The 20,664-nt window shown below is 37.2% G+C and overlaps 1 protein-coding gene across 2 annotated transcripts in view; it reads left to right on the top strand.

Annotated features, from left to right (window-relative positions):
* cd151l (CD151 antigen, like) overlaps positions 1-20,449 on the top strand; it is a 52,522-nt gene extending 32,073 nt beyond the window's left edge. For both annotated transcript variants that reach the window (XM_042775035.1, XM_042775036.1), the window contains 3 exons: positions 14,528-14,689; positions 17,185-17,271; positions 20,029-20,449. In XM_042775035.1, coding sequence (XP_042630969.1) covers positions 14,528-14,689; positions 17,185-17,271; positions 20,029-20,088 — 309 coding nt within the window. In that variant the 3' untranslated portion in view covers positions 20,089-20,449. The remainder of the gene's footprint in view (positions 1-14,527; positions 14,690-17,184; positions 17,272-20,028) is intronic.
* Positions 20,450-20,664: the final 215 nt, after the last annotated feature.

The raw sequence follows: 20,664 nt of genomic DNA, 5'->3' as shown, positions 1-20,664 counted from the left end.
GTGTGTTAGATAAATAAGTGTATGAGTGTATAAATAGTGTTGTGTGTTCCACAGTTATTGTCAAGTGTTCATGAGATGGATTGCCTGAGGGAAGAAACTGTTCCTGTGTCTGGCCGTTTTGGTATTCAGAGCTCTGTAGCGTCAACCAGATGGCAACAGTTCAAAGGATTTTAGGGGTCCAGAGTAATTTTGCTAGCCCTTTTGCTCACTCTGGATGAGTACAGTTCTTGGAGAGTAGGGAGGGTCGTACCAGTGACTCGCTCAGCTGTCTTCTGAGGTCAGATTTAGTAGCTGAGCTGAACCAGACAGTTATAGAAGTGCAGAGGACGGATTTAATGATGGTGGAGTAGAACTGTTTCAGCAGCTCCTGTGGAAGGTTTAACTTCCTCAGCTGGTGAAGGTAGTACAACCTCTGCTAGGCATTTTTCACAAAGTGTCCCACTTCAGGTCCTGAGAGATTGTGGTTCCCAAGAACCTCAATGACTCCACTGCAGTCACAGTGCGTTCCATGATGGTGAGTGGGGAGAGTGCAGGGGGTTTCTCCTGAAGTCCACGATCATCTCCACTGTTTTGAGCATGTTAAGCTCTAGGTTGTTGAGACTGCACCAGACAGCCAGCTCTTTAACCTCCTGTCTGTAGGCAGACTCGTCACCATCCTGAATGAGGCCGATGAATGTAGTTGTCATCTGCAAACTTCAGGAGCTTGACAGAGGGGTCTTTAGATGCGCAGTCGTTGGTGTAGAGGGAGAAGAGCAGTGGGGAGAGACAACCCTGAGGAGCTCCAGTGCTGATTATACAGGTGCTGGATGTGAGTTTTCCCAGCCTTACTAGCTGCTTGCTGCCTGTCTGTCAGGAAGCTGCTGATCCACTGACAGACCGAGGTGGGCACGGAGAGCTGAGTTAGTTTGGGTAGGAGGAGTTTTGGAATGATAGTGTTGAAAGCCAAGCTGAAATCCACAAACAGGATCCTCACATAAGTCCCTGGTCTGTCTAGATGTTGCAGAACATAATGCAGTCCCATGTTGACTGCATCGTCCACAGACCTGTTTGCTCTGTAGGCAAACTGAAGAGGATCCAGCAAGGGTCCAGTAATGTCCAATTAGTCAAGTAGCATATGGATGTCTTGTCATAAAATAGTTTTAATATGACTGAATTGTATTTAACATGATGATAATTTAATAGAAACATTGTTAGTTACTAATTATAATGCTTACATTTCCTCAGTTATTCAAACAGCAGTGACAGAAAACGAGCAAAGAACATTTTCAAAGAACATCATTACTGACTTCACTCTAGCGCAAGTTTATGCACTTTAAAAAAAAAACTCTGCCGTTATAATCAGTAAAGTACGGAGCCCCTCTGGTCCCACTTTGTCCAAAAAAAAAACCTTATCTTGTGGCCTCAAGATAGTAACTCGTGGCCTCAAGATACTAACTCGTGGCCTCATTATACTAACTCGTGGCCTCAAGATAAGTAACTCGTGGCCTCAAGATAAGTAACTCGTGGCCTCAAGATAAGTAACTCGTGGCCTCAAGATACTAACTCGTGGCCTCAAGATAAGTAACTCGTGGCCCTCAAGATAAGTAACTCGTGGCCTCAAGATACTAACTCGTGGCCTCAAGATACTAACTCGTGGCCTCAAGATACTAACTCGTGGCCTCAAGATACTAACTCGTGGCCTCAAGATAGTGAAGTGTCTGACAAATGGACCCTTTGTTATTAAACTGGACCCTGTACTGTAGTGCAATGTAAAACTTCACATTCTGTGCAATATTCTCTGTTTTAATATTCAGTGTAATATAGTTTGCTGCAGTTCTGCTTCTATTTATTTACTAGTACTGTTCATCACAATCAATTCAATTCTGTTAATACAGTAATTTAAATCTTGTAGGCTGCATATCCATAGTGTACTATAATTCTTCTTCATATTTTTATAGCATATGTTTCTGAGTTAAACAAAACCAAGTAATTGCAATGATACAAAATACAACACTCGGTTAATCTTTGTAACGTAAATCTCCTCAGATGACATAGACGCCTGACAATTTTGTTGTTGTGATTAACGTAAACACGCAATTCATACTTTGCAGTCACGTGACTACCATGGATACCTGGCGGGCAACAAACGCTTTGCAGTCACTTGACTAGTGTGCATCCAATCGCACAACAACTATCTGCCATGCAGGCGACGATTGTTTACACCTCAAAACACCAACGTTTATATATTAAAACTTGCAACGTCCTGGCAAGATCCTATTAATTCATACTTTGCACGTACTGTAACGTCACAAGTACTGGCTGGGAAATACCGGGAAATACACATAAATACATACAGCCAGACGGAGGTACCGTGACCTAAGCCTAGAACGCCCTCTGCTGACGTTTTATTGTAGGCTACACGGACATGCTTTTCCAAAATGTGAAACACTTCAATAATTAATGAACCAGTCTGCACACTACTATAGGCTAACTTAAAATCAGAATCAGAAATACTTTATTGATCTTTATTGATATTGATAACTCGGGGGACAATTCTTGTGTCACAGTTGGTGTGCACATCAAGACATTTAAAGGAATATAAATAATAGAAGTTGGTAAATAAACAAGTAGCCCATATACATGTAAAAAGTATAAATATATGCTATAAAATATGAAGAAGAATTATAAAGGACTATGGATATGCAGCCTACATGATTTACATTACTGTATTACCAGAATTGAATTGATTGTGATGAACAGTACTAGTAAATAAATAGAAGCAGAACTGCAGCAAACTTTATTACACTGAATATTAAAACAGAGAATATTGCACAGAATGTGAAGTTTTACATTGCACTACAGTACAGGGTCCAGTTTAATAACAAAGGGTCCATGTGTCAGACACTTCACTATCTTGAGGCCATGAGTTAGTATCTTGAGGCCATGAGTTAGTATCTTGAGGCCATGAGTTACTTATCTTGAGGCCACGAGTTAGTATCTTGAGGCCACGAGTTAGTATCTTGAGGCCACGAGTTAGTATCTTGAGGCCACGAGTTAGTATCTGGAGGCCACGAGTTAGTATCTGGAGGCCACGAGTTAGTATCTGGAGGCCACGAGTTAGTATCTGGAGGCCACGAGTTAGTATCTTGAGGCCACGACTTAGTATCTTGAGGCCACGACTTAGTATCTTGAGGCCACGACTTAGTATCTTGAGGCCACGAGTTACTTGTCTTGAGGCCACGAGTTACTTATCTTGAGGCCACGAGTTAGTATCTTGAGGCCACGACTTAGTATCTTGAGGCCACGAGTTACTTATCTTGAGGCCACGAGTTACTTATCTTGAGGCCACGAGTTAGTATCTTGAGGCCACGAGTTAGTATCTTGAGGCCACGAGTTACTTATCTTGAGGCCACGAGTTACTTATCTTGAGGCCACGAGTTAGTATCTTGAGGCCATATCTTGAGTATCTTGAGGCCACGAGTTAGTATCTTGAGGCCACGAGTTACTTATCTTGAGGCCACGAGTTAGTATCTTGAGGCCACGAGTTAGTATCTTGAGGCCACGAGTTAGTATCTTGAGGCCACGAGTTAGTATCTTGAGGCCACAAGATAAGTTTTTTTTGTTTTTTTTTTTTGACAAAGTGGGACCAGAGGGGCTCCGTAGTAAAGCTATCTACACTGGTTGATGAGTAAATCTTTAGGGCTGGACCAGAATATTTGATTATTCGAATATTCGTTCAGTGGGTTGTCATTCGATTTTCAATTTTGAGAATCTGATAAAGCACGCTGAGTGGATTGAGCATGCAGAGGCGGAGATGCGTGAGCTTGTCAAGTGAATATACCTTTCATCACTGGAAAGTTTGTAGTTCGGTCAGATATGTCAAAAACAAGTAAAACAATGCACAAGTTACTTAACAGTAGGGAGAGAGAGAGAGAGAGAGATCACACTTCTGTTGTGTGATCTTTGATGTTCACTCACTTAGCACGCATCATTTCTAATCAATCTAAATCGTAAAAAATAAGACCATTTGTAGGGGCATTCACTATAAACATAATTTATTTTCAACCTTAGGCATACACGACTTTCTGGCGAAAGTGAATCTAGCAGCCTGTGTGAAATGCGCTAGGCTGTACTACTTGTTGCTCTCATTCTGCACCAGTACAACCACTATGCGTTGCATGTGTTTTGCATGCTTGAGTGTTTCTGTATTATATGAGTGGTTTTGGAATATAAATCGCAGCCTGTTTCAGATTTTAAAAAAAAAAAAAAAACATGACTTCTATTTGTGAAAATATCACAGTTAGGAGATTTATAACAAGTGGTTCCCTGCATTATTACAGCAAAGTGCGTGATTACAGCACTAAGCCGCTGCAATGGAGCAGCTCTAATGCTATTAAATTAAAGATGAACCATAGAGCAAAAAAATGAACAAAGAAAGTAACAAAAACTTGTAAAATACATTTTAATGGGCATAATTAAGTGTAAAATTACAGTCAAACCAAAAATTATTCAGAGACCAGATATAATTTCTTATATTTTTTACTAGTGGGTGCAAGATACTATAGTTCATTTATGTAAGTGAGGATAACATAATAAAGTAAACTGTGACAAATTATACCCAAAAATTCTTCATACAGTTGACTACCAGTAAAACTGAGACAAATTTGGGACCAAAAATTTTTCAGACCGAGTCTGGGGACAAAAATGAACCTGGATGACAGCATGCCCAGGAGACTATGGCTGTCATTAAGGCTAAGGGTTGCCTGACTAAGTATGGATAGTTGTGTAAATACTGTCATACTAACAGCTGTCTGAATAATTTTTGGTTGATTGTAATCCATTATATACCTTTCTATCAAAGTTATTTAACATTATCAAGCTGAATTTGTTCTGACACAGTTTAACTGTTCTTGTCACATTTTATTACTATCTTCTAAACTATACAGAATAAACTGTGATAATGTGAGAAATGTTGAAGGTGTATACATTTTGGTTTGACTGTATCTATTTAATAAATGAAGTTAACCAGCTAACATTATACATACTCTTTTGGTTTCTGTACCCAATATTTAAAAAATGTACAAATGCAATAAAAATCTTGGTATCGGTACTCTGTAACGGCAAGTACCAAAAGTATTGGTATTGGGCGAGTTCTGGAAAAAGTGGTATCGGTGCATCCCTAAAAAAAAAAAGTTTCAATTTAAACGCTGTATTTTTAATTTACCCAATTTCTTAATACAAACAACAACCTATTTTAGTCTTAACAGATCAAATAAATAAAACAAAATAAAATTGAAACAAATATCTCCTTTTTTATATTTTATATGCAGATTTAAGTGTTAAAGGGATACTCCACCCCAAAATGAAAATTTTGTCATTAATCACTTACCCCCATGTCGTTCCAAACCTGTAAAAGCTTTGTTCGTCTTCAGAACAAGATGGTGCTACGGTGATGTGGAGAGACACAGGAGACGAATTGTTGAATAAAGTCGTTATTTTTGTTTTATTCGCGTACAAAAAGTATTTTCGTCGCTTCATAACGTTACAGTTGAACCACTGATGGCAGATGGACTATTCTGACGATGCTTTTCATACTTTTCTGGACCTTGACAGTGTAATTTACTTGGCAGTCTATCGGAAAGTCACAAGCCTCCCGGTTTTCTTTCAAAATATCTTAAATTGTGTTCCGAAGATGAACAAAGCTTTTACGGGTTTGGAACGACATGGGGTAAATGATTAATGACAAAATTTTCATTTTGGGGTGGAGTAACCCTTTAATGAAACATTTGGTCTGGCACCTCATTAAATTGTTTATTCAATTCAATGAAATAACAGCAGTCTATTAAAAAAGTGCATACTGTCTAAACTAATATTTATAAATCAAATATAATTTTGTAAATTTTATATACAATATGAACAAAACAGCATTGTGTATTTATGCATAGATTACAAATAGCCAAAGTGCCGATCACACGATTGCATTTAAAAACATACGAGACACAGTGGAATGGAATAAAAACCCCACAAAATCTCGAGACATGTTTTCTAAAAGTTGAACATCTTTTTTTACTTTACATGGCTTTCTTTTCATCTCTTGTGAGAGACGAGAGTGCAACAGTCATAGTTGTGCATCTCAAAAAATGTGCCGAATATGCGTTCTGTGTGAATGGCTTGGATCCAGTTTTAACCTAACCAATATCTTCTCCACATTGAGCTTCTGTATTTCTCTAATATTTTGAATGGAAAGTGCAGCAGCGGCACATCTTGTGGGTTCAACTGGATAGACTAATAAAAACATTAAAATGCAACACTTTAATCCTCACCACATCTCGTGCGCCACTGATAATTAATTCACCTTTATTTAACCAGGTAAGGCAGTTGAGAATCAGTTCTCATTTACAATGACGACCTGGCCAATAGGCAGCTTAAAAAAAACAGGTACAATACAATAAAAACATAATACAGTTACAAATAACACAATTATGAACAGTGACATTTTGTAGAATGTGTAAAAGAAGATTTGTTATGATAAAGAAAACCAATACGAGATTTAACCTTTCTGAGCAGTAAGTTTATGTGAGTTTCAAATGAGAATTTGCTATCAAGCCAGATACCAAGGTATAGGTAGCATTCAACATAATCAATCTCAGACCCATCCATTGAGAACATTTTAGGCAGATATTCAACATGTGGTAGATTTCTGTTAAAAACCATACATTTTGTTTGATTTGTATTTAAAACTAATTGAAGACTAGAGAAAGCACGTTGGATGCGTGTAAAACTGGCCTGCAATAAAGATAATGCAATGGTCAAGGAAGAACTAAATGTATAAATGATTGTGTCATCAGGGTATAAATGTACGTGAGAATCACCTGCAGCAAAAGCAATATCATTAACATAAATATTAAAAAGTATAGGCCCCAATATGCTTCTTTGTGGGACCCCCTTTAAATAGGGGCAGGGGATCTGACTGAAACCTCTCTACCCTTACTGATTGTGAACGACCGGAACAGTGACTTTTGAACCAAGCCAGACAGCTCTCAGATAGTCAGATTTCATGGTCCACAGAGTCAAAAGCCTTTGCCAGATCAACAAAGGCAGCTACACAATATTGCTTGTTGTCAATGGCACATATGATGTCATTCAGAACCTTAAGTGTAGCGGTGATACAACTATGGCTGGATCTGAAGCCAGACTGAACCTGATTAAGAACATTATAAGTCTCCAAATGGTGCATCAGCTGCTTTTTGACCAACTTCTCTAATATTTTAGAGAGACAGGGAAAAATGGAAATTGGTCTGTAGCTATTTAGATCTGACTTATGACCCCCTTTAAAAAGTGGGATTACAGCAGCAGATTTCCAGTCCCTAGGGATAACACCAGTTTGGACAGAGAGATTACAAATGCAAGAGATAGGTGCTGCAATAATATAATACTGATAAGACTCCCTGACGCATATACCTAAAATTTAAATACACCATTTTTGCATTCGAATGCAAATTTTTATTTTAAATTCAACTAATATTCCTTTTTTTGATTCACAGTCTCCTCATCGCAGGCACGGCACTCATTTCAGCATGTGTTTGTGTGTTCTGTTGGCTGTCTGCTTGTCACTCATATAACACGCCTTTAAATGAAAAAAGCATGAAACTATCATGTGATATGTCGAATATTTTTTCTATCGTTATTGATAATGGTGTACCATCCATAAATATCGATACCGTTTTATCACCCAGGCCTACGTTCACACACAGTATGGTTATTTACAGGTGTCTCAACCGCATTCTTTAACCAAACTCAGAGCTCTAGACTAACTTGTTGCACTGGTGCGCCTAACTTTTTTTCTTAGGTGCACCAGGACAAAAGTTAGGTGCGCACAAATTTTCGACCACATCACATTTAACACCGCAGTTTTACAAGTTCACTTTTTTTTTTTAAATGCTGTCCATATAGGCAATATTGACTTGTAAATGATTAACAATCTGCTCAACATAAAGTTCTTTATTTGAAGCACAATTCTACAAGAAAGGTAACTTACTGAAAAAGTGTTGGTGCTTAAAGTGCTTCACTGAGCTGAAATTTAAACTTAAAACATCTCAAGATAAACGAAATAAAAAGAAAATCTAAATTAAGTGTTTTAAGGGCTTCAAACTGAACATCTCATGGCTCAATGTCTTATGGACTATCCTCCATTGCAGTCACATGCCCCTCGGATGGCCAACTCCTGTAGTTTGGCCTTCTTGATCTTTGGCCTTGGCTAAACCAGCTGGCCACGCTCTCTCTAGCAGCAAAATCTTCCAGACTTGCCCCCTCTACACTGATTCTTATCAGATCTTCCACTATGTCTGAATGAAGGGATGCTCTAGTGTCTGATTTGAACAGCTAAACAGTCCCTAAACAGCTTATACTACTGTTTCAGCTATTAAAATAGTTCAGTTTTTTTTCTTTGCGACAAAAAAGGCTTTGCGGCAAGCTTGAGCCTATTGCGTGTATTTGAACAGAGAACTGTTCAGCTGTGCTGCTGCTGGCGGGGACACTACACACTGTGGAGCCGCTCTTGACAGTTGCTGTAGCACGGTCTCGTGTTGTTTCCACCAGCACGGCAAATTTTCTTTTCATCACTAATTGATGGATGTCTAAAATATAAAAGTAAGGTGAAGTCTAAAACAGGCTGGAGGCCTGGCCCGCGTCTGAACTACGACGTGAAAATTATCCCGAAGCCTGGCTCGAGGGGCGTAAAAAAGTCGGGGTCCGTCGGGCTCGGGCTGAAATGCAGGGCTGTAGTGTCTGTTGTTGAACCACAGGGAGACTTTCAGAGTCGCGGATCCAGTTAGATCCGGTCTCCACCGGAGCTGCTGCTGTCAGTTAATAAAAATTAAAACTAGACACTCGATTGGACTCTTGTCATGTCAGAAAGACTTTCAGTTTTATGGACGTCGCCATCTTTAATGTTACTTTGGTCACTTTTGCTATGGTAACCGGTAAGGAATACAGACTTGACTCCCGTTGCACATTCATACAGATAGTATTCAAGACGCTACTGCAAGTTGCTGTGACTGTGAACATGACACCTGTAAATAAATATGGTTGTCGATCCCAAAAACTGAGAGTGTGAACGTAGCCAGTGTCCCATTTTCCAGTCATGTAACTAGAAATAGTTACAGGAACTTAATGTCCTTGCTTTATGTTAGTGTTTGTTTTTTTGTTTAGTTTTTTTCTTTCAAAACTGTTGACACATTTTTGTGTGGTGGTAAAATGTCATATAATCTACATGATGACACAGGAAAACTTTTATCATATAAGTAGAAGTACTGAAAGACCATGGTGCTTGAATAGCTGTAAAGTCTATTTCTATTTCTATTCTATTCTATTTATATTTCCAAAGCAAAGTCACTCAGATGACTCTTTGTCCCTCATGAGGCTTGTTCATGGCTTGTATATGAGATTACACCAGGGTTTCACTCATAAAGATGTGATGGCATATACATATACCTGCCACACACACAAAAAAAGACACAGTATAATATGTTACACCTCTAACAATTGTACACTCATGGCCAAAAGTTTTGCCAGTGACATAAATTTTGTGTTTTGCAAAGTTTGCTGCTTAAGCTGTTGTGGTGTTCATTCACATTGTTTCTAGATTATTGTGTAGAGTGATCAGATCAACTTTTCACCAAAAAACAAATTTCATTATTTTTTTTTTAATCCTGACACAAAATGACCAGCTTACATTAATTGACTAATATCAGCAGCACATGTGAAAGTGTGAAAGAGTACTAGTCAGGTAAAATCACTATCATACTAATTAGATTGTAAGAGCAGACTGATTGCTATAAAAGGAGGGAAGAAGCACTTCCAATCATTGTGTTCTTGTTAGCAATGGTTACCTCCAAAGAAACACGTGCAGCCATCATCGCTTTGCTTCTAAATGGCCTCACATGCAAGGAAATTGCTACAAAGAATATTGTACCTGAAAGAACCATTTACCAGATCATCAAGAACTTCAAGGAGAGAGGTTCGACTGCAGTGAAGAAGTATTCAGGATGTCCCAGAGTGTCCAGCAAGTGCCAGGCCCGTCTCCTCCTGTGGAGTGCACTACAGAATCATGTCTCCAGCAGTGCAGAGCTTGCTCAGGAATGGCAGCAGGTTGGTGTGAGAGCTTCTGCATGCACAGTGAGGGCAAGACTTTTGGACAATGGCCTGGTGTCAAGAAGGAGAGCGAAGAAGCCTCTTCTCTCCAAGAAAAACATCAGGACAGACTAAAATTCTGCAGGAAGTACAAGGATTGGACAGCAGAAGACTGGTGCAAAGTTATTTTCTCTGATGAAGCTCCATTCTGACTGTTTGGGACATCTGGAAAATCGATTGTTTGGAGAAGAAAAGGTGAACGCTACCATGAGTCCTGTGTTGTGCCAACAGTGAAGCATCCTGAAACCATCCATGTGTGGGGCTGCATTTCAACCTGGGGAGTGGGCTCTCTCATAATTCTGGCCAAAAATACTGCCATGAATAAAGAATGGTATCAAAACGTCCTGCAAGAGCGACTTCTTCCAATCATCCATGATAAATTTGGTGATGATCTGTGCATTTTCCAGCATGATGGAGCACCATGTTACAAAGCAAGAGTGATAAAGAAGTGGCTCAAAGACCATTACATTGAAATTTTGAACCCATGGCCAGGCAACTCCCCGGATCTCAATCCCATAGAGAACCTGTGGTCAGTCCTCAAAGGGTTAATGGACAAGCAGAAGAACACAAATTGTGATCAACTAAGAAATAATAAGGCAAGAATGGATCGCCATCAGTCAGGATTTGGCCCAGAAGCTAATATCCAGCATGTCAGAGCTAATTGCAGAGATTATAAAGAATAAGGGTCAACACTGTAAATATTGACTCATAATATTTTTTGCCAATAAAAGCCTTTAAAATGTATGATATGCTTATAATTGTTTTTTAGTACACAATAGAAACATGTGGAAAAATAATCTACAAATACTGAAGCACCAACTTTGCAAAAAACTCAATTTATGTCACTGCCAAAACTTTTGGCCATGACTGTATAATTTTTGTGTCCAACTCTTATTACAATAAACATACTATACTATACTGGTATTTTTTTATTACCACCCCGGTTGAGGTTCCGAGTGAATTGTACCATTACCAAAACTTGACGTGTAAACTCTGCTGATCACAGATTGGCCGGAGAGAATCGTCACTTGCGACACAAACAGAACCGCTAGATTTAAATCAGCACAGCCAGCGAAGGATAGAACGCAACTGTTTTGAATAGGCGCATCTTTTTTAACAACCAAAAAGTGGGTGTTTCGTTGTCTGTTGAGAAAGTACAGACATTCTTCTCGTTGATAGCAGAAGAGTGGATCCAGCGAGAGCTTGATGGGGCGACGTGGAATGAAAAAGTTTTTCAGGAGTCGCAGCAGTAGAGGCGGCGCAACTATAGCGACATGTGAATAATCCCACCCACTCTAAAGTGATACTAAACTGCAGTGGAAACTAGGGCTGGCTCGATACCACTTTTTCAGAACTGATACCGATCCAATACCAAAAATTCTGAGAATCTGCAGATACCGATATCGATCAGATACCAACGCAGTTTTTTAAATCAGTGTAGAACTTCTATACCTCAACCTTTAGGTCGATCATCACTCTTTTTGTATGTTACACACAATCTACTAAATATAGACAGCTTCATTATAAATAAAAATAACAAACAAAAAAATATAATCATAATCCATGACAAAAATACTATTATAAACTAGGTTAATGGATAATTCAGTAGCAGAAGTTACTCTAGAAAAATCATGAGTGCACAATAATTGTATAAAATCCTAAACGTTTAGTAAAAAGATAAATACATTATTTAGTGGGTAACAAATAAAAGTGAATAAGTGTAGGACTAAATTTGGTAAGCCTACACATTTCTCTTTGTATTGTTGAAAAATACATTCATGACAAACAAGTAATGTATTTATATATAAATATATACTATAGTAGTCTATAGTATAGTAGTAACTTTGATTAACTTTTAGGATCCACTTTAAATGTTGACTACTGTATAAATTAAAAGACTTCTCTTTTAAATGTATAGCAGAGTAATGAGGCAGCAACATATGATAGCTAAGACGAACAAAAAAGGCTGTTAATAATCTTTCATTGTGCAAAAGTATTATAATACTAAAGGCTCCAAATACAGAGCAGCGCAAACCCCTTATATGCGCATCCTGTGCACAGAATGATGCGCTTGAAGCAACACAGAGTCACAGCACTCTGCATAGAGAAGTTCAAAGCACAAAGGGAAGAGATACTGATGCATAGTGGATTAAATATATGCGTTAGTTTATTATACAGTTTTACATTTCAGTTACTGTGCTTGTGATAAGCAATTCATAAGCCGCGTTTCCACCGCTGGAACTTTACCCAGGAACTAGGGACTTTGGGCTGGTACTCTGTGTGGTTCCACCGCAGGAACCAGGATCTAAATAAAGTTCCGGGTAGAAAAATGCCCATCAAAAAGTCCCTGCTCACGAGGTAGTACTTTTTCAAAGGTCTGGAACTTTCGGGGGTGGGACTTGGGCACTAAACATGCTGATTGGTTGAGTTCACATAGCATTGTGATTTCAACCACCATTTATTCTGATCATTTTCAAAATATTACTGTCATTGTGTCATGAAATGTAGTTTTAAAAGTATTTCAGGCGAGAGTGTAGTTGTTTAAAACTCAAATCTGCAGTTTATTTATAAAGACAGCGCCCATTTAATAATCTGTTTCACCGATTTTGGAGACGATCATCTCCACGCGATTAGCGGGAGCTCAGTGCGCATGTATCCGCCTAGAGCAGTCTCAACTCGGCTAGACCTTTTGACATTTGCTGCTGGCTCTGATATCTCTTTAGTGGTTAAACATAAAATATAATTCGTTTTGGGTAAATCTAACAGGTGATCTTTGGTCTTTATTCAATTTATCTATATGTTAAAATGAAAATAAAATGAGCAAATGTATATAATATTTCGTTTCATTGTAATGTAGGCTGTATATATACACATTTCCCTGAACGAAGTACATTTCTGCTGCTATTATTATGTTTAAATGAAAACGAAAGGAGGCAGTGGTATTTGATACCATATTTAGTCTTATTGTAAATATACAGTGAGGGAAAATTGCAGTAGCCAAGGCGAGCTGACTGATGTTATCAAGTACGCTGCTGTTTGCAGAATTACCGGACTTGCGTCGTTTCGTCTGTGGGAGATCACACTCCCGAGTCGAACTCACAAAGTCCGATGCAAGTCCGAAATTTGGGTACTTTGTATTGAGAAACGCGCAGGCTTACGTCACCAGACTATTTGTCTAATCTTCACGGTACTTTAGACCACGGTGGAAATGCAGAAAGCAACAGGTCTGTGGGGGAAATAGTTCCTGGGGAAAAAAGTTCCTGGTACAATTGTTCCGGGTAATTTCAGTGTAAACGTGGCAATAGTGCTCTCTACTCCAGTTTTGTGATCTAACCAGATATCCGGTAGAAATTTACATGATCTAGAAACACCACAAAACTCCAGCAAGGTAAATTCCTTTTATGCAAAACCATTTATCTTTATTTACAGATCAAGTATAACATTAGGAACATTTAAGCATCTTGGAGAGAGTCTTAACCATCGCAACCGAATACAACGCGCGGTTTGAATGCTGAATGGAGGATGACTGACAGCCACAGCGTAGAGAAGATTTTATATGAACTTGACTTGAATATTCATCTGTACCTCACATTAAACTATGGAACAGCTTCAGAACACTTAAAAATATAGTGCACAAAAACGTTGTGCTTTATAATGCTTGTGTGGCTTTTGTGGGGCTTAATAATAACACTAAATATAATATGCACTATATCGGATTTGAATTGGTCTCGTCTGACCGATAGCCCGATCCAGCAGAAAATGCCAGTATTGGAGTAATATCGATACTGAATATTGGATCTGCGCACCCCTAGTGGCAACGCAAACCAAGCCATGCCGTGCCAAGTCATACCACGCAGAGGGAAAAGCGCCATTTGTTTCTTCCCTGGACTCCTCACTGGTCTGTGTATCCTGTCTGTCCCTATAGGTGATTTGCACAATTTATAGTATGAGACATCTCCATCCTCCATTGAAACATCAGTTATAGTAGACATCATAATAGAGGATGGGTGAGTGACTGGAGTATGATCTAGTATAAAATCTAATGTTGTGGGTTTACTCAACTAGTGCTCCTCCCCACCCCCCAGTGGAAGAAAGTGTTAGGCAACTTTCTTTTTGTTCCATTTAAAAAGAGACTTTCATCTTTGTTTTAAATTACTGGAGAAGTTATGCACTCACAGCCCTAAGAGTTAGCACCTCAGCAAGCTGCACCATGAGTTCTGTGGAGAGGGGGGGGTGCTGCTTTAGAGTAGTAAACGGTGATCCTTGACCAGTCTACATTTGGATCAACAATGTTCTTTAACATTAATTCATTAACAGTTATTCCTATATGGGCTAAGGATTTTTTTTTTTCTGTCAGTTCAAGTGCTGTGGCAGTAACAGCTCCTCTGATTGGCTGGAGAGCGTTTGGATCCGCTCCATTAATGCTGACAGTCGCTCGGTTCCTGATAGTTGCTGTAAAAGCCCAGTCATAAAGCTGTGCGGTCGGAGAGATCACCCCTCAAATATCTATAAAGTAGAGGTGAGTATACCACAAATTACATTCTTGCACTAAACAAAAGGTGAAATGGTTTCTGGTGGTTCTGTTGGACAATACAAGCACTTTCACACATTAAAACATACAATTGCTAAATTAACTTTCCCAGTAAGCCTACATCTGATTTTCTTACAAAGCTCTCTGCACTTAGATGTATAGTAAACACTCATACATGGGGCTGGGCAAATTATAAAATATTTCCTAAAGAGTGTGTCATTAAACTAGTGAGAGTATTTCTCGCCATCTCTGTTTGAAAACCTGCAGTTGCAGCTATTTGCGGAATTATCTTCCTTGCGTAGGTTGTGCACAATGTGTGGCTGTCAGTCACTGCACCGTTGTGGATTCTGCACTTTGTATTCACAGATTCTACATCTTGAATGTATGACCCATTCACTGGAGAATGTCATCTGAACAAGTAACAACTGCCACTTTTGTTCTGATGAACTGAGGACTGGTCGCATTCTCTTTTTTTCTTTAGCCACTTATCAGTACGATTTCTTTTGGTTTTGACTACAGGTGAATCTCCAATCACTGATGATTGTCGTTTTGACCTTTCTGGATTACAATCCGCCATTTATTCCAGCTGCTGTGAGAAAAGGCTATAAACGATCCGCACGATATAGCATACTAGCTGGGACAAATTCTTTGTTTACAGACATGATGTAATGACACAGCGCCTTGCTCAAATTTCCAGCAAAAACCTACCTGTACCACTCAAATTAGTTTATTTTTTTAAAACAAATTTTTTAACTTTATTTCAAGCTTACTTTGAGAATTGAGCTAAAGGCGATAGTTTTGAACACTGGCAGGTATTGGATAATTTTTAACCAAAACGTTATGGACTGCAGCTTTAAGTAACAAATGCCACTAGGTTAAAAGCTAACTTAAGGATAACAACTGTTTGTTCCAGATTTTCAAACCATAGTTTGATCTGTGTGGGTGTGAGAGAGAGAAAGAAACATTTTATTGTTTCAGGGACAAATTTTACATTTCCAGTTCAATTGTCCAGATTCAAGTGAGATTTGTCATTCCTCCATATGTGGGAATGCACAAAAGAATGCCATGCCTCACAGGTAGGTTGGTTACTGCATGATGATTGAAATCGCGCAAATGGCCTTAGACTATTACCTAAACCAACTGCAAAAAGAAAAATCAAGGACTGAATGGTCCTGAGAGCGGTGCACAAGCTCGTTGCGCCATTTGTAGGACAGTTCAAAGCGTTCAAATGATTCAAAGCGCCAAACACGAGCAGAATCAGCACTGAAACGTGTTACTCGACACAGTGACTTTTATGAATGGCGGTGAGAATTTGAGATTGCTACTGCTGTCATAAAATTCACAACGTTTGTGCTGTAATTATATAATAGGCTGTAGTGTGATGCGCTACATGTCTGCTGTTACAAGACTGCTGTTGTGATTCACTGTTAGTGCTGCTCTTGGTTTGAGCCGCTTTAATTTGCATTTGGGAACGCAACATTCATAATTTAGAAACGGTTATAAATATGTTGTTGTTTACAAAGAAGTTTCAATGTCACATAATCCTTCAGAAATCATTCTAATATGCTGATTTGCTGCTCAAGAAACATTTCTCATTATTATCAATGTTAAAAACAGTTTTGCTGCTTAATACTTTTGTGGAAACGATACCACTAAAACATTTGTATAAGATTTAAAAAAAGACAGAGAAATTAATCATAAGAGTGACAAAAAGTGAGTGAAGACATGTAAAATTCTATTTAATAAATGCATTAACAAATTTAATTAATATATTTGATAAATGCAAATAAATGCTGTTAATTAAACTTCATATTTATCAAAAAATCCTGAAAAATAAAGTGTATCATCATTTCCACGCAAAATATGAAGCAGCAAAATTGTTTTTAACATTGATAATAATCAGAAATGTTTCCTGAGAGTCAAATAAATTAATGATTTCTAAAAGATCATGTGACACTGAAAACTGCAGTATTGAAGAAAATTCTGCTTTGAGTCACAGGAATAACATTACATTTTATAATATGTTAAAACTGAAAACTTTTGTATTTGTAATATTTCACAATATTTCTTCCTCCTTTATTTTGATCAAATAAATTCAGCCTTGATGGGCAGAAGATATTTGTTTCAAAATCATTAATAACTGTAATGTTTCCAAACTTTTGGCAGGTACTTTAATAATAATAATAATAATAATAATAATAATAATATAATATTATTATATTGTTGTCATGATTATTAAATGCTGCTTTTTATTTTTTACAGGACAGTATGTATTTTTACAATATAAGATGTATCTTTTAATGTGCTAAAATATATATTTTTAACAATGCCTGCTGGGGGCGTGGCTTAAGGCGTGGTCAGATTTTCCTTCTTTTTTTGTCTCTAGCTAATCACATGCCTGATACATATACTTTACATAAATACTTTATATAAAACTTGAAATACTCTTGATTCTTGCTTTGTCACACTGTTTTTATTTTCAGGGTGGCTGCATCACAAAGCTGGAGAACTTCATTCTGAATCACTTGCAGATCATTGGTGCAGTGGGTGTGGGCATAGCCTGTGTGCAGGTCAGCCAAAGCACTGCAGTGTTCTTTTCATCTTTAGTCATGTAGTTGTATAAATGCTACTATATTTAAAATTCTAATATGAAATTAAAAGCATGCATGGGTACTTTTAATGGCTCTCTTTATACCAACACTTGTTTTTCCTTCCTTATTATATTTATGATTTCTTAACCCGCATGGCCAGTGTTATTGTGTAAATAAATGATTAAATTTAATGGAGTAAAAAAATGCCATTTACAAACAATATTTACAAATATTCACAGTAGATCAAAAGCAGGGCTTGAAAACGAAAAAAAAAAAAAATCAATCGGTATATATAATTTGCCTAATAATAATAAAGTAAAGTGTTTTCTTTACTCAGAAAGAAAAGGAAAAAAGAGAGATCTGGTAACGTTAGCCAATAACCCACTGTGCTTAGTCACAGTCAATACAGCATCATCTTTTCTAAATTTTTGCCAAATGTAGGCTACTAAACAAACAAACTAAAGTGCTAACAGATTTTTTTAAAGACATTAAAGTATTTTTAAAAATGTTTGCTGCATTGTAAAAAAACAACACTTGTATAAGATTGCATTTTAAGAGTGAAAAAAAAAACTCAAGTCACGTCTCACGTCGCATTTTATTAGCCTTATTATTTTCCGAAATAATGAAGGCTAAAATGCCTGTAGGCTAAAGCAAAATGTTAACAAACGTAATAAAAACAGTTATTAGTTTCTCTCCAAAACAAATCATCTAAAGTTTAGGCTATAAAATCGTCAATCCAAAAACAAATTAATTTAAGGTGAAGCTGATGCCTACCTCTCTCATTCGGCACGAATCTAAATGTTTCCATATTCCCGACGTATCTGGATGCTAAAATATTATTTATTATATAGTGTTTGTACTTTCATTGACATAAAATATCATCCTTCACATCGGCTTTATCAGCACAGTGAGGCGCGGTCACGCTGAACGCACCAAATTTTGTACAACGGAGCAGTGTAACTTTTTTGTTTCTTTAACTCTATTTTATTTTGATAATGAACAGTCTTCAATATAGCAAAATAATGCTGTGTGTGCACGTAAGGCGTCGGTGCAATGGTCATACCAACGCTGGTTGGTTATACAGAAGCAAGACATTATTCAAACCTGTCAAGCTTTTACAAAATAATTCAAACTGTAGAGCTTTTGCAAAATAAAGAAAACTACTCTGCTGTTTCGTTTTCCTTTCCGAAAACTTTGGAATGTGTCACAATGAACTGTTTAGTAAACTGTTTACTAAAATAATTTAGCACATTATTTATTTCGTTTCGTTAATCTGTCAATATGATTTAAGTGAAATATATTTAGTGTATATGCCTATATTCCTTTTTATGTCAGCCTTTAGTTTTTCTGTTCACAGAAGCGCTGCAAGTGCATGTGATCTGTTGAATTCATCTTACACTATCATCAGATAAACTCTAAGGGCGGTGCATTGCCGTTGAGACTTATCTATTATGAGTTCACAGCTGAGCGGACATTTCACTCCTTGGATTCAGCGTCACATTTGCTTAGGCTGAAATTCGTGACTGGTTGGCAGCAAATTTCAAATATGAAATGGAATGATAAAATAACGTTATTAACCGGTTAATGGCCATTTTAAATTTTCGATTCAGTTCGGAACTATAAAATTTTATTTCGTTTCTGGTTCTGTTCCTGTAAAAATTTTGTTTGTTTCCGGTTTTCGTTTTCGTTCCTTGAACCAGTTCAGAGCCCTGATGAAAAGTGTTTTTTTCTGTAATCTTTTTTTTTTTCTTAATGGCATTTTTCTCATAGGCTGTAACCTCTTTCTAAGTAACATGGTCATTTGCACTTACAAAGGTGTTTTGTAGACATAATTCCTGTATAAAGATGGTTAGAGTTGTGTGTATATATAGGATTACAAGAGTGTAGAACATCTTAATTCTTAGATTGCATTACAGTGGGCTGACAGTTGTACTAACAAAATCTGTCAGTGGGGGGAAATAGGTTTTTAGCATCTATTTATGCACATAGTAGAAGTAAATCAAGCTGCATATTCAAATATTTAGCAAGTGAACTTATTATTATAATTATTATCCCCCAGTTGTTAATGATAAACTGATGAGCTGTTGCTTTCAGCAGAGGAAAAAATGGTTATCCAATTCCTGTTTGGGTCATAAAATAATCTAAGATAGCGATGAAAATGACATCCATATCCTTAACTTTGTTTGGTATGAACCTTATTTTGAAAGCAAAACACAAAAGGTATTCGGATAAATTTCAGAAAAAAAAACAATGCTGGAAGTCAGACTATTTTAAAGAATTGAAAGAATAAAATAAGGGCAAAGTGTAATGTAAAGATAACATCAGTTGCTGCACTTTTGTGACAAAGGTCATGTTTAAGTGTTGAGTTCAAATAACCATCCCATAATTGTCGACATGCAGCAAGTTGGATGTCTTTCATCACCAAACATTCTTCTTTAGAAGTAAGTGTAAGTAGACAAGGAAGGAACTACACCATATAAAACTGCCCAGACATGAGAGGTAAGAGGTCATAAATGTAGTCATAAATTTATATCTGACAATAAATGGTTGACTCATCCTGCCATGTCAATCAGGGGTAATAAATTAAGGGCTTTAAATCGTAAATTTAACACGTTACATGCTATAACGGAGTAGTTCTGTCCATATTATTATTTTTGCCATGACCATATGCACATTTATGATATTGTTTAAAATTGTATTAATATCAAGCTTTTCTTCTCTTGTGTGTCCTTTCAGATTGTTGGCATGTTTTTCACCTGCTGTCTGTACAGGAGTCTGAAATCAGAGCCATACTGAAGAGACTGCTCAACTACAGCATTAATTAGTGACCATCATTCTCTACAGCATTTTTTGTTTCACAAAAATTTAAATAGACAGGAATTAATTAAAGGTTATGCACACCATCAAATCAGTTCCAACTATCCACAGGCACAGACACACATAAACAGTAATAAATACAGTGTTTTATGATTTTACACACATTGGGTATTACTGAGTTAGAAAGATTGTTCTGATCCTTTTTTGGCTTTATTGTTCTTATCAATTAACTTAAGTTTGGACTGTATTTTATATATAAAACTTTTTATGCAATTTTTTTTTTCTTTGTATGTTTGTACTCACAGATCCTCAATCAAAATATAAAACCTCTGCCACAATACCTTTTGTTTTTGGTTCAGTTAATCCTAATTTATGCACCACTAGCAGCACCAGACAGAATTGCAAAAATACATTTCAAAACGTACAGAAATGTCAATGACAAAGGAATTGTATATTTGCATGTTGAATTGTATATTTGTATATTGATTTTTATTATTATTATTATTATTATTACAGTTTCTTCATTACTCTTCCTACAAATTTTGTCCAGTTCTG

This window comes from Cyprinus carpio, chromosome A18 (genome assembly GCF_018340385.1).
Source record: "Cyprinus carpio isolate SPL01 chromosome A18, ASM1834038v1, whole genome shotgun sequence".
Taxonomy (NCBI): Eukaryota; Metazoa; Chordata; class Actinopteri; order Cypriniformes; family Cyprinidae; genus Cyprinus; species Cyprinus carpio.
The sequence above is the reverse complement of the archived record's forward strand: the minus strand, read 5'-3'. Positions and strand labels throughout refer to the sequence as shown.